Source organism: Salvelinus alpinus, chromosome 25 (genome assembly GCF_045679555.1).
Source record: "Salvelinus alpinus chromosome 25, SLU_Salpinus.1, whole genome shotgun sequence".
NCBI lineage: Eukaryota > Metazoa > Chordata > Actinopteri > Salmoniformes > Salmonidae > Salvelinus > Salvelinus alpinus.
In genome coordinates this window covers 42,090,830-42,104,235 of record NC_092110.1, presented here as the reverse complement: position 1 = coordinate 42,104,235, position 13,406 = coordinate 42,090,830, and the positions used below count along the sequence as shown (strand labels likewise).

General features: G+C 42.1%; 1 protein-coding gene across 1 annotated transcript; it reads right to left on the bottom strand.

The window, feature by feature from the left end:
• Nucleotides 1-7,082: 7,082 nt before the first annotated feature.
• On the bottom strand, nt 7,083-13,230 carry LOC139553986 (serine/arginine-rich splicing factor 5-like). Its single transcript, XM_071366832.1, has 8 exons — nt 12,543-13,230; nt 11,901-12,035; nt 11,362-11,432; nt 11,000-11,155; nt 10,572-10,644; nt 8,959-9,032; nt 8,589-8,696; nt 7,083-8,291 (listed from the first exon to the last, which is right to left on the bottom strand). Exons 2-8 carry the CDS (start codon nt 12,024-12,026, stop codon nt 7,928-7,930), a joined length of 972 nt encoding a protein of 323 aa, XP_071222933.1. The 5' UTR covers nt 12,027-12,035; nt 12,543-13,230; the 3' UTR covers nt 7,083-7,927.
• Nucleotides 13,231-13,406: the final 176 nt, after the last annotated feature.

Below are 13,406 nucleotides of genomic sequence, written 5' to 3'. Positions count from 1 at the left end.
GTGTTCAGGTCTCTCTGATGAACTGACCTGAACACAGGGACGTGTCCTCAGAGAGAAGTCGTGTTTCAGAGGACGCATGGCTCTCGACCTTCGCCTCTCCCGAGTCCGTACGTAGGGAAATAGTTGCAGTGATGGGATAAGACTATAACTACAAATTGGATATCACCAAATTGGGGAGATATTTTATATTTTTTTGCATTGTATTGAAAGCAGAACTAAAATCAATAAATCAATGTGTGCATATGATTTTGCATGTTGTAGGTGACTAGCCACCATGTTCACCAAGACTAATAGATAGATCTGATGTCATACATGAAGAACTTTTAATGTCCCTGAATATGTGGATGTTACTCTGACTTGTAGTAACAGACCATGATACCAGGCTTAAAATATTAAATGTAACTAACTGCATGGCATCTACATAATCCCAGAAAGTCATTATTACATCATCCCAGAAAGTCATTATTACATCATCCCAGAAAGTCATTATTACATCATCCCAGAAAGTCATTATTACATCATCCCAGAAAGTCATTATTACATCATCCCAGAAAGTCATTATTACATCATCCCAGAAAGTCCTTATTACATCATCCCAGAAAGTCATTATTACATCATCCCAGAAAGTCATTATTACATCATCCCAGAAAGTCATTATTACATCATCCCAGAAAGTCATTATTTAACATGACAGGGCCATAAACAATAACTAGTAATGCGGTATACTCCAAGAAAGGTTCAAATCTCACCTTTCTGGTAAAACTAGTTATACGTTGCTGAGGTGTAGTCACTTCTGAGGACACAAGCTCAAGTTTTTCAGTAGGATTTATTTCCTTTTCAACAAAACTGTATGTAAAAGGCTTGCATTGACTTATATGCTTTCTAAATGTAGTATAATCACATTATAAAACTACTAACTCTAAGATGTCATGTTCTGTAAAACTATGAAATACATATTTGTATGTTAAGTGTTAGAGAAAATGTGCATCTGTTTTTAAAGGTCTCTCTCTTCAGTGATGAAGATGAGGGCACCGCACCACAGCTGTGAATGTCACTCAGAGCTTTAACTTGACTTCCTGAACTCGTTAAAAACTATCCTTTCATCTCATATTCATATTGTTCATCTATGACAAACAGAAAGTGTTTTTTGTTTAAAATCTATGAATTATTTTAGATCCCCCCCCTGCAGGAGGCCTTTTGGTAGATAAGAATGTGTTCTTAACTGACTTGCCTAGTTAAATAAAGGTAATAAAAATGAACTTGTTTTAAATAGATCTCGGAATGTGCTGTAGAGATGAAACCATTCTCTCCTGCTGCGCTACGATGTAACGACTGATAGGCATTTGACAGTGGCTGTGATTTAGGGTTCAGCCAGAAGTTGATGGACAGTCGGAAGAGCAAATGAAATGGTAGGAGGGACATCCCAGCTTCAAGTGGTTTCAGATTTCACATCCTACATTGCACAGGCTAAAAAAATATTCAACTGTGCTATCGCTCAATGCATGCTATTTCGATCTACGGTGTCCACATACCGATTTATTAGCGAAAATTACGGTCATAACCGTTACCAGAACCACGCAGGTCCACTTAACAGGGGAATATTTATTCCCTGAGAGGTTTTAAACCCAGCAAAGAAGAGTGCTGAGCAAAGATTCTTGAAGATGGGCAGGGATGTGACTCAGATGAAACGGGGCTATTCTACCTGACACAGGGACAGTTGAACCGTTACACCAGAGTCTAAACCCAGGCTAGACAGGCTCAGTAAATGTGGTGTCAGAGGAGACGCTGTAGAAGGACAGAGTGCCAGCCAGCTTGTCCAGATTACACTCCTTCTTTATGGGAGTGTATGGAGGAGAAATGTAAGATAGTGGGCTTGTTAATGTGTCTGACAGTGAAATCATCGTGATGATCAGGACTCCAGCCATGTTGGGGTCCAGTGTGAGATCATAAGCATCTTGATGGAGACATAAATACTAATCATCATCATTTATGTTTTCAGACAACATGGATCTCTGTTTGCACCTCCAATCTGGCTACAGTTGATATTTGTTTGGACTATTAAGGTATATAAAGCTCAAGTAAAACTGTAGTTTTTGACAAAAGTTTAAAACCTCAAAACGACAGGTTTGTTTTTCACTGCGAACAATGTTTACATTTCTTAAGCGCTGATTTTAACCAACACTTTGCATCATGGTCCACACTGTGAGACAGCAAAATATCAAAAAAGTGTAGCTTCACTCCTGAGTCTTCTGGGTGATTGTAGCTCAGGTCTAGAGCTCTCTCAGGTGGGAGGGGGTTTGACCTCAGAGGAACACAGCCTTCCTTTGACTCCACAGAATGACAACCTGCACGAAGAAGTTCACTCTTAGAAATAGTGGTACTCTCTGAACCCGAATAATATCCATTCATGTCAAATACAACACACGGGAGAAGTACTGACCTCAGTGTCTCCTGTTTACAGTGCGGACCTTCCTGTCCAGCAGAGAGCAGCTCCACACCTGAATCCTGTAGGTTATTGTCACTCAGGTCCAGCTCTCGTTCTTGTGAGGTGTTTGAACCCGAGAGCGGAGGTAAACGCTTCACAGCATCTCTATGTAAGGTTCCCTCCATCCAGGCAATGTGGGGTTATAAAACAATAGTTCATAGTGTATTTGTATCAGGATACAATCCATTGAGCGCTGCTCCTGCGTGATTGACTTGACGTTAAAGGCAAGCGATGTCGGCTCACTCGGGAAATGACCTTGAAATGTCAAGCGCGCTACAGCATGGCCTTAATGGAGAATGTTTAAGCTGAGGTCAGAATCTCACAAACTATTGGCCTACAAAATAAAATGATGCTGTTTAGAAATTACCGTAACTTGCAGAATTCTGAGATCAATTATCTTTACCTTGATGATGGTCAATTATTGGAGTATGAATCCAGGAACATACATGTGCATGTCAAGGCATATCGATACCAATGAGCATAATGACAATTTGAAATCTCCAGCAGCTTGGTTTGTTATGTGTTACTGACAAGGTTGGAGACTCAGAAAACATTTCCTCTGATCTGGAGTATGTCTTCAGGTCAAACATGTACAGCTTCCCCTTCTGAAGTCAGCAACACAAAAAGCCCCCAGAGCTGACCAATATGCAGGTGACACTTTGGCTTCTGAGAGAAGCTCAGGTAGCTTTCTTTATCTCATCCACTAGAGAATATGGTCATTCAGCTCGTTCAGACTGCGGGAACAGATTGATGCACCTCGCCGGAGACAGGGGATTCTCCCTGATCTTCTCCTTGATGTAGTTCACTGTTTCCTCATTGGTCTGTGGGCTGCTTCCTGTCTGTGTCAATAGGCCTTGTAGGAGAGTATGATTGGACTCCAGTGAGAGGCCCAGAAGGAAGCGGAAGAAAAGGTCCAGGTGTCCATTCTTACTCTGTAAGGCCATGTCTTGAGGCGGTGTGTCTTCAGACATCTGAAGTTTTCTGGTTGGGGGTGGTGGGTTTTCTTGCTTGGTTAATATATTTACATTATCTTTGGTGAATGTGACAAACACAAACACAGCAGCAAGAAACTCCTGGATGCTCAGATGAACAAAGCTGAACACCGACACTTCTCTCACATCAATGCCACACTCTCTTAGGTCTTCCTCATAGAAGATCAGATTGCTTTTCTCCAGCTGTTGGAAGGCCAGTTTCCCCCCAGCTTCAGAATCTCTTCATCCATTTTCATGTGTGAATCCGTCTCGGCTTTCTCTTGTCCCCCCATGAATATTTCTGGGTTTTGTGTAATACGTTGGTAGTTCAAGAAGTGTGAGTACATCTCAGTCAGAGTGTTGTGCATCTCTCCCGCTATCTCTCTCTCTGCTTCTCCCAAAAAGTATTTCTATAACAGTGGTAGAGATCCAACTAAAGATTGCACATGACGTAGGGGCTCCTTGATGTCTTTATGTGTGTGATGATTCTGCTGGTCAGGTTCTCATCACTGATTCTGTTCCTAAAGTACTTCCCCTTCTGGGGGTCGATGAACACTCGGGGGGGGGGGGGGGGGGGTTGATTGGCTGCTGCAGAATGGGAGACTATCCACAAGAGAGGAGAGGTAGGCAGAATCCCCTTGTGTCACAACAGCTCTTGTTGTTCTGGAAGTCTAGAGGAAGTCGGCACTCATCCAGACCATCGAAGACAAACAGAACGCTGTACTTGTCAAAGTTGGTTTCCATAGAGAAGTGATCTAAAAAAAAGTTCAAATAAACTGTATTTCCTTTAAAAAATATATATAATTCAACTCCCAAAAATAGAATATCAATTTCACGTCATTTTCTCTTCCTTCAGCCCAGTCCAAAAGGAACGTCACTACAGAGTGTTTTAAAGATGCCAGCGACTCCTTTTGTCAGCACATTTCTGATTGTTTGTCTAGTCCGGGTAAAAGCTCCAAGATGTCGATGCATTTGATTGATGTTTCTTATGTTGCTGGTCTTCTAGATGCTGCCTCATATCGGTCTTACCTCATGTTCTGTATTGACCTGTGACCTCTGCGACGTAGAGCTCCCTATTGATCTGTAGTGTTTGGTTTCATTGTTTTAGGTATTATTTCAAAACACACCTTCACTCTTCCTCTTCAGCAAGTTCATCTAAAAGACCCGACAATGCATTAAAAAATGTGTTTCGTTGTAAACACATTAAACTCATATCACGCACGTTAATGTTACTATGATATAGAAAAGTGGCAGGTAGCCGAGTGGTTAGAGCGTCGGACTAGTAACCGGAAGGTTGCAAGATCGAATCCCCGAGCTGACAAGGTAAAAATCTGTCGTTCTGCCCCTGAACAAAGCAGTTAACCCACTGTTCCCCGGTAGGCTGTCATTGTAAATAAGAATTTGTTCTTAACTGACTTGCCTAGTAAAATATTAAATCAAGTATATATGGTAATGCTTTATTTTCCAGTCCTCTAATTATGTGGAATTTACTTAGAGACTACGAAGTAACAGCGTCAACTACAGTATAAAACGTAGACGAGCGTGTCCATACTGGAGTAAAGTTGATCGTTCTATAGACGGCCTACATCTGTCAATCAACTGAGCCGGGGGGAAACTCAAACAGTAGGCTATTATCTGTTTTCACACCTTTCATTATGTGACAATGGATAGGCTAACTGGTAGCCTATAGAACGATTTGCAGCCATTATTGTTCACCTCATTACCTCTCTTTGTTCTGCTTGCAACCAAAGTCTTCCAAGATATACTGAACAAAAAATATAAACGCAACATGCAAGAATTTCACTGAGTTACAAGTCATATGAGGAAATCAGTCAATTGAAATATTCATTAGGCTCTAATCTATGGATTTCACATGACTGGGACTATAGATATGCATTTTGGTTTTTTTGGTCAGATACCTTCAAAAAAAAAAGGGCCTCAATCTCGTCACGGTATCTCTGAGAATTCAAATCGCTATGGGGCACTCTGTTCACAACGATGACATCAGCAAACCTTGGAACAAATCATGGATTTTCTTTCTTTGCCACGGCAAATCTTCGGTAGCAATTTACCCAACCCTTTGTATGAATGTAAAACAGTGTTGGTGTAGCCTACTGTAGCCTATTTGATCTATTTCCTATTTATGTCCAGTAAGACAAGCGTCTTTAAAATACATGACCATACCAGACATTTTATCAAGATCGGGGGGGGGTTAAAATATCCCTGGATTGTCCATATTTGAAATGTGTAACTACGGGTGTTATCACATATAGTCCAATTATAAAAGATCCGATCTGTCGTCTTTAAAAGATCCGATCACAGTCCTCTTTAAAGTGAACTCTGGGAAGAAAAAAAAAAAAAAAAAGCTAAAGACCTTTGTTCACTTCACCTATTTTGTGGGTCCAAGTCCTCTTTGCATTCCCATTGCTATGTTTAGAAAGGAACCAAAATCTTTTTCTAATATTCAGTTATAATCCATATTAGAATTACAAAATTCAAGTCAAGCCTTCTCATCAGAACGTGTTGTCAGTTAAATATAACTACACTCTAAAAATGTGTGTTTCAACAATGGTTGTTCTAAGATCCTCAAAGTTCTTTGAAGAACCTTAGGGTTCTAAGGTTCTTAGAACCCCAACCCCATAGGAGCTGGGGTTCATCGAGGAACCTCTTTAGTTGGTGGCGGTTCTTGTGGGAACCTAACTGCCCGACTGAAACATTTGGATTTGAAAGGACAGCAGGTGCAGACACCTAAATTGAGATCTTTAAATTTTTCAGATAAGGCAAGGTTTGTCCCTTCTATAATCTAAATTGATATTGTTTTATGGTAATACCATCCATCTTTTCATATTTATTCAAATCTTTCCAAAACAAAAAATGGACACAATTCAATGGATATCAATCAATAGAGCTAAGGATATGTACAAATAAAGGGGTCAGTTATACTACTGAATATCTCTTCCGCGTTTAACCCAACCCCTCTGAATCAGAAAGATGAAGGGGGTTGCCATAATCGACATCCACATCTTCGGGGAACAGTGGGTTAATTGCCTTGCTCAGGGGTAGAACGACAGATTTTTAAAAACCTTGTGAGCTCGAGGATCTGATCCAGCAACCTTTCAGTTACTGGCCCAATGCCCTAACCACTAGGCTACCTGCCACCGTAGGCTATAAGAATATGTTGAAGGCTAGCTGTACTGGGTGCAGATGACTGAACTGGTCACTTTTGTGTCTGTAGGTATACAGATGAGGCATACAAAAGACATGTTAATTGGTATGTTATGCAGATCACATTCACCATCCTCCTCCCTTACCTCTTCAATACGGACAAGTTTTGTATGAAACCATTATCCAAACTTTTATCCACATTCACCACAAACCAAGGTATGATTTCCGTTGAGTGCATGTTTTGTTAATCGTCTATAGAACATTAGCCGGGTTCCAGATCTTTGTGCCATTTCATTCAACTCCTTGCCAAATATAATGGCATGACAAACAGACTGGTAAACAGGCTAGAAGAACGTGACATTTCAAATCTAATTTTCTGTACAATGGCTTTCTTAATAAAAAGATACATTAGCAAGTATTGTTCTCTTGGTAGAAAATAAATATTAAATTGTTGAGTCAAATTTAAAGTAGAAGTATACATTTAATAAGAATTTGTGAAGTGCATATACAGAATTTTCAGCAAATGTTAAAAACTAAACCTTGTGGAAAATGTCTTTGTAATACCCATCCGTAAATTCTAATGTTGGGTTTAATTTACATGTGGTCTGTCTGAGGTGTAGACTGGAATCACTGACAGGGCAAAAGTGGTGATGGAAATATAACATTGTATTGATTAGACTCGTAACAGAAAAATGGTACATTAGTCATTAAATCACAATGAGACTTACAATCTGCAGTGAGAACGATACTCAACAGGAATGCGACCCAATCAAAAGATCTCAAAATCACACTGTACATTTCCTTAAACGGTTCAGTTTTCACCAAGGAAAATGTTTAATTATTCATATGGCAAAAAAAATAAACAATTAGAAGTTGAATTGGGGAAGCACGATCCGACCTATAACACAAAGGCTCCCAAAATAGAGAAAAACATTACAGGGCATCCAAGATACTGGCACAACGACCAAATCTCTGATTTAAAAAAAAGTGAGAGATTGTGGGAGTGTGTCACCAAAGGCAAGCCTCTCCATTCATTCCACACTAGCAAGCAAGCAGGCCACCACAAAGCCAGGTGCCATGGTCTCAGCACGACAACTCTTCAGTCCATACCACTATACCACTTGAAGCTGGTGGTTACTTAAAAAAAATAAGAGGACGGGCTTATTGGAATAGACGGAATGGAATAAATGGAACGCTATGAAGTATTCTGATCCTCTCGTTCCATTCCAGCCATTCCAATGAGACGGTCCTCCCTCCAGCCACCACTGCACTACAACACTGAACTACACACATCCCTAGTGGGGGCTCAGTGCTGGCTCTCAACCGAGGGGGAGCGAGACCGGGACGGAGACTGCTTCCGGGCCGGGACAGGGGAAACGGGAGGAGGCGTGCGAGAACGGGAGCGTGGGGGAGGGGTACGGGAGCGTGGGGGAGGGGTACGGGAGCGAGGGGCAGGGGTACGGGAGCGAGGGGATCTGGAACGGGACTGGGAGCGATGTGCGGCCCTGCCCCCTACCCCAGAGGAAGGCTTCTTCTCCGGGGTACGGCTGGCCGAGCGAGATCGGGGGCTCCTGGAGCGGTTATGACTCCTGCTACGGGACTTGGAGCGGGGGGAACGGCTACGGGACCGGGAGTAGCTACGAGAGCCACGGGAACGACTCCTGCTGTGGCTGTTGGAACAGAAGAATGAAAAGTTTTGTTTCCCCCCACCATCAAGAGCATTAGTTAGTGCAGAGCCGTAATATATTACTAACACTCCCCCTGGACACTTGTCAGTCCCCACTTTCACCCACATGTATGTCTACATCTCATTTCCTTATTGTCAGAATTGTGTCAAAACTAAAAATATAAATAACATAAATAATGAGAGCACTGGTTTACAACTAGCTGGAAAATGACAGTCAAGTCCCTGTGTTTGTCTAGTCTCAGTGAAACTATAAGTTGCAATTGGAAAGGGAGATACTAACCGGCTCTTGCGATCCTCAGACAGTTTTAACTTGCGTCCATTCAAGTCTGTTCCGTCCAGCTTATCAATGGCGTTCTTCATATCACTGTGTGATGCGAACTCCACCACCCTGTAGAATCAAATCACATTCAGTCAACAGGCTCATTTCATAATAGCAACCATTCAACCGAAGGTATATTTGGTTTGTTTTCAAGTAGAGCACAACATTTTTTTGTAAACAGACCATGTGGGTTTATTATTGGACAAGCCAGAGGTAGTCTCTCCCTTTCTCAGTCCATAACGAACATGGGTCATCGTGCAAAGAGACCAAAAGTTTTGGAACGGAATATAACCAATGAATAAAGCCCAGATCAACTGAACAAACAACTCACCCTTCATTCTTGTTGGTTCTGTGTGCATCCACAAAGGTGACTTCTCCGGCTTTCCTCATCAGGTCTTTCAGGTCCTACGATGAAGCATACGAGTCAGTGACGAGGAAACAAGACTATATAATGTGGCTGAGAGGCTTTTCTGTGAACCTGTGAAAGACTAATCAGTAAACCACGACAGCAACATCCACCCACCCCGTAATACTGACTTCCAACAAAACACGCTAATCATGTGATGTTTTAGCTTTTTCAGACGAGGGCGTTTAAGTGATGAGCCACTGAAATAACTTCACAGGTAGACCAACTTGGTTAACTATCTTACCCAAAGGAGAAACATGTTAACACTACGTGGTTCCTTTGGTATTGTATTTGTTTCATGTTTGTTGACAACTAGGATTGACGGACTACACATTTCATTTAACAGAAGATATTAAGGCAGTGAGACGTGACAAATCCCTTCCGGTTGAGGCGGCTTGGAAATGTTTGAGATTTGTCAACTATCGGTGTTTTAAGGGGGCATCGCTTAAAAATAATTCTATGCAATGTATTTTTATTTTATCTTAAGCTCCTACTTTAATCAAGGGGTTCTTTCATTAACCTATTAGGTAGACTAGTATAATTCCATAAGGACTTATAAACTTATAGACAGCGTTCTCCAGTAAGACTAGGGTATATTATTCTACTCCCTGATCCTCCCAACCCTTAAACCCAATCACATGAGTTATATGTTACTTACCGTTCCATACCCAGGGAGACATTAGCAAAGAGCCACTTGTCCAAATAGCGGACCAATGGGAACCAATGCAGTCACAGTGTTAAGCCCTTGAGAAACGACCTCCCTCAGCCTTGACAGACCCGGACTCCGGCCAGCCTCCACAAGGGACCACCAGAGAGCAAGTAGGGGAAGGAACGAAGGAAGGGGGTGTGCAGTGTGCCCAACTGTCAACACCCCCAGCTCCATCAGCAACAGATAAAGAACCAAACGGGAGAGTGTAGGGAACGTGGAGTGGATTGAGGGGGTTACAGGCTGGCTGCAGTCGGGGGGGGGTTTCCACCAGACCAGACCACCTCCAGACTGGGGCTTACGAGGGACCATCCTAAGGCTATCCTGCGCTAGAGCCCTTTCACCAGCTACGGGGCCCAGCCAAGATTTAGACCAGCGGCAACTGCGTGTAAGGAGAGGCACCAAATGGACACTATTGAAAACACAACCAGCAGAGGGCGCTATGCACATCAGACACCTCCAGGGGAGGCAGTGCATGCAACTCCTTCATAAACTAATAACCAGATAAGAATATGCTCATGAAAAAAAGGGGTTTAAGATGTGTTCGGTTACATTTACCTTTAAGTCTAAGAGGTGCTTATTCTTGAAAGATACAGTAAAACGAAGTCAAGAAATAAACAATTCTGAATTCATAACATCGAAACGGGTCCTTGCCGTTCTATTCACCTAATGGGCTATTGAGCATATTGCTACGTTTTTTTTAATAATAAATGAAAAATGTGAATGTTTCTATAAAAAAATGCTGCTTCACACAGACTAAAAAGGCAGTACCAGATCAAGTAAAACGATAATTTTTTGTATCACATTGAACCCGATGGGTGTAACCGCTCACCTGCCAACTGATTCGTGACGACAGGTTCTCCACGATGATTCGGTGCTCCGTTCGCACCGGGGGACCATACCTACTGCATGGGTGGAAGAGAGCAAAGTTGTAACGTGGAAGAGATAGTGTTTTATAGTTACCATAGGAACTTTAAAACCACACTCAGAAAATTACAGAAACCCATTTACTTTTACCTGTTGAACACTAAACTCTAATCACATTGACTAAACTTCATTCACTACAAAATAAACTTCCAAGCTCCTAAAATTGCCCGGTTTCCACCGAATTCATATATGCAAGATTGGGATGAAAATATAAGGGAATAAGCGGGAAATTCAGATCTCCCCCAACTAGGAGTTTTTAAGGAAGTTTACGTAATGTTGGAAGGCCAAACTGCATACGAAGAGGTTGTGAAAGGCAGTCTGAGGAGTCTATACCTGGAGCCACCACTATGACCACCAGAACCCTGGCGGTAGCTGCTGAAACGAGGTGAGAAGCGTCCGCTTCCTCCACCACCACCACCACCGCCACCACCCCCCATCCCTGGTCCACCACCCCTCCCTCTTCTGGAGCGGGCATGCTCTATCGTCACCCTATAGAGACAAAACAGTTAATACCAAGTCTACAGAAATTACTGATAAAGTAAATTAAATTCACACACTGAATGCAGCTAGGCCCAAGTCAGAAAAAAGGAGTAGCAGTTCTGTGTAAATACCACCACTATATGGAGTAAACGCCCAAAAACCAATTTCACCATTGATCTTTCTTAATAATTTGAAGAATGCATCCAAATCCTTACCTTTCACTACATAGTTCCTTGCCATTCAGCTCGTATACGGCATCATCCGCATCTCTGTGGTCATCAAACTCCTGATGAAAGACAAAATGGGCGTATCTAATTAAGGTTGCATTCAAAGCTGTTTTCGCTGGGGGGGGGGGGAAAACGAGCTTTGAACTGAAAATCGATTTGAAATCAGGTCATCCAACTCGGGCCTCTTCATCGAGCTCCGACCTGAAGGTTTCTGACGTCATATTTGACCTCGTATTTTTCCGTGTTCCCAGTTGTTTTGAACAAGGCATAACAATCCAAACGTTCACTGACCACCCCTAGACAGGGCTTTGGGGCACTCGTCAGCCGAGCTTGTAGTCTTCCTTTTTTTTTTTTTACTAACCAGGGTCTGAAATCTGTGCCATGTAATATTTGGGAAAATACATTTCACTAATCAGCGGGCTAAGTCAGAAACATTTTCTACTAGCCCGGTCTGAAAAGTAATAGTTATAGGTTAGCTAAATGTCCATCCCTGCCCCTTACAATGCCAACTGGCAAGACCGACTTACCACAAAGCCGAATCCGTTCTTCAAATTTACTTCTCGGATCCGTCCATATCCCTTGAAGAATTTCTCCACATCCCTCTCACGGGCGTGGGGGCTCAAACGACCGATAAACACACGACATCCACTCATGATGATACTCTGCATTACAAAAAAAAAATTTGGGACGGGAAAAGTTATTCAACTATAAACAGTAACGTTACCCCCAAACACGTAGTTAACTAACATTAACTGAGAAGGCCCAGACCAGTGTGGTTGCTAACTAGCCAAGCGCTAACAATACGTTGCCAAGTTAAGCAGCAGTTAGTCGTGTAAGTTAATATTAGCCAAATAGTCAGCAAGTTAAGTCTAGGTTCGGCAACGTTAACAGTATATTTAACCACATATACATAAGCAACACCAGTTATATACCGTTCTATATAAAATAAATCCCAATCGAAAAGGCGTGGGTATGTACACGTTAGCTAGCTAACGTTACTAGCCAGCTAGCTAGCTGAAAGTCGTTAGTTACTGTATGTCGTGCAGTTAACTTTCTGCTAGCTTAGCTGCAATAATAGCTCGGCATTCAGATGAACTGTTAATCATTACATTATGTATTTGCCAAATATGTGTGCCAATCTGCTAAATGATTATAAACGTGGAGCTCACCTTTCTGTCGTCTCTTCGTTACTTCTTGCTTGCTTGTGTGTATCAAAATGGCGACAGCGAGAGGTAACCGGATGTACTTCAGCACCAAGGTGAATGGGTGTGTTCTAGACGTATCAAAAAAGTTCCACAAAACCCCTAATCTGTAAATGAACAACCTCAACATTAACAAAAATGTAGCGAAAATGCACATAAAAATATTCAATCTTTACGACACATTTCCCGCTGTCCATCTCATCTCAATGGACTCATAGCCCCTCGTCCTATATTTTTATTAAAAAAGACAAAAACCCAGTCCCTGCAGGAGGCCTTTGTTCTTAACCGACTTTATTTTTTATTCTAATATTTAAAACATACAATATATTTGCAGTGAAGCCGCTCAACAACTACATCACATTAGTCCTCTGACAGACTCCCATCCAGGGCGACACATAGAAGCAACCAGAGTCAACGCCCTGGTCAAGGGCACCTCGACAGATCTCCAACAAGGTCAAGAACAGGGACCCGAACCAGCGATCCATCAGCCACCGGCCCAAGCTCCCAACCGCCAGGCCACCTGCCTTCCATGATCCACCCACAGTTCCCTAAGAGCTGCCCCTCAACCATCCGAGACCCCCCGAAAAATAATTCCATTCCACTCCAAGACCCCCCATATATATACACACACACTCTCATTCCCACACTGAATGCGTGTGTATATGCATGTGTACAACACTGCCCCTCAGTGTCATTCAAAAAGTACTTTTTGTTGTTTTATTTTGACTTTATTTTTTACACTTTTATCTTTGACCATCATTCTATCCCTAGCCCAGCAACTCCACTCCCACTTGCCTAGTTAAATAAAAGGTTAAATAAAATAAATTAATA

Excerpts from the sequence above, each read along its gene's own strand:
- LOC139553986 (XM_071366832.1), bottom strand. The coding sequence starts at position 12,026 with ATGAGTGGATGTCGTGTGTTTATCGGTCGTTTGAGCCCCCACGCCCGT. Across the intron at positions 11,156-11,361 it reads AAGGAACTATGTAGTGAAAG|GGTGACGATAGAGCATGCCC; the intron begins GTAAGGATTTGG and ends TTGTCTCTATAG. Across the intron at positions 9,033-10,571 it reads CGTCACGAATCAGTTGGCAG|GACCTGAAAGACCTGATGAG; the intron begins GTGAGCGGTTAC and ends GCTTCATCGTAG.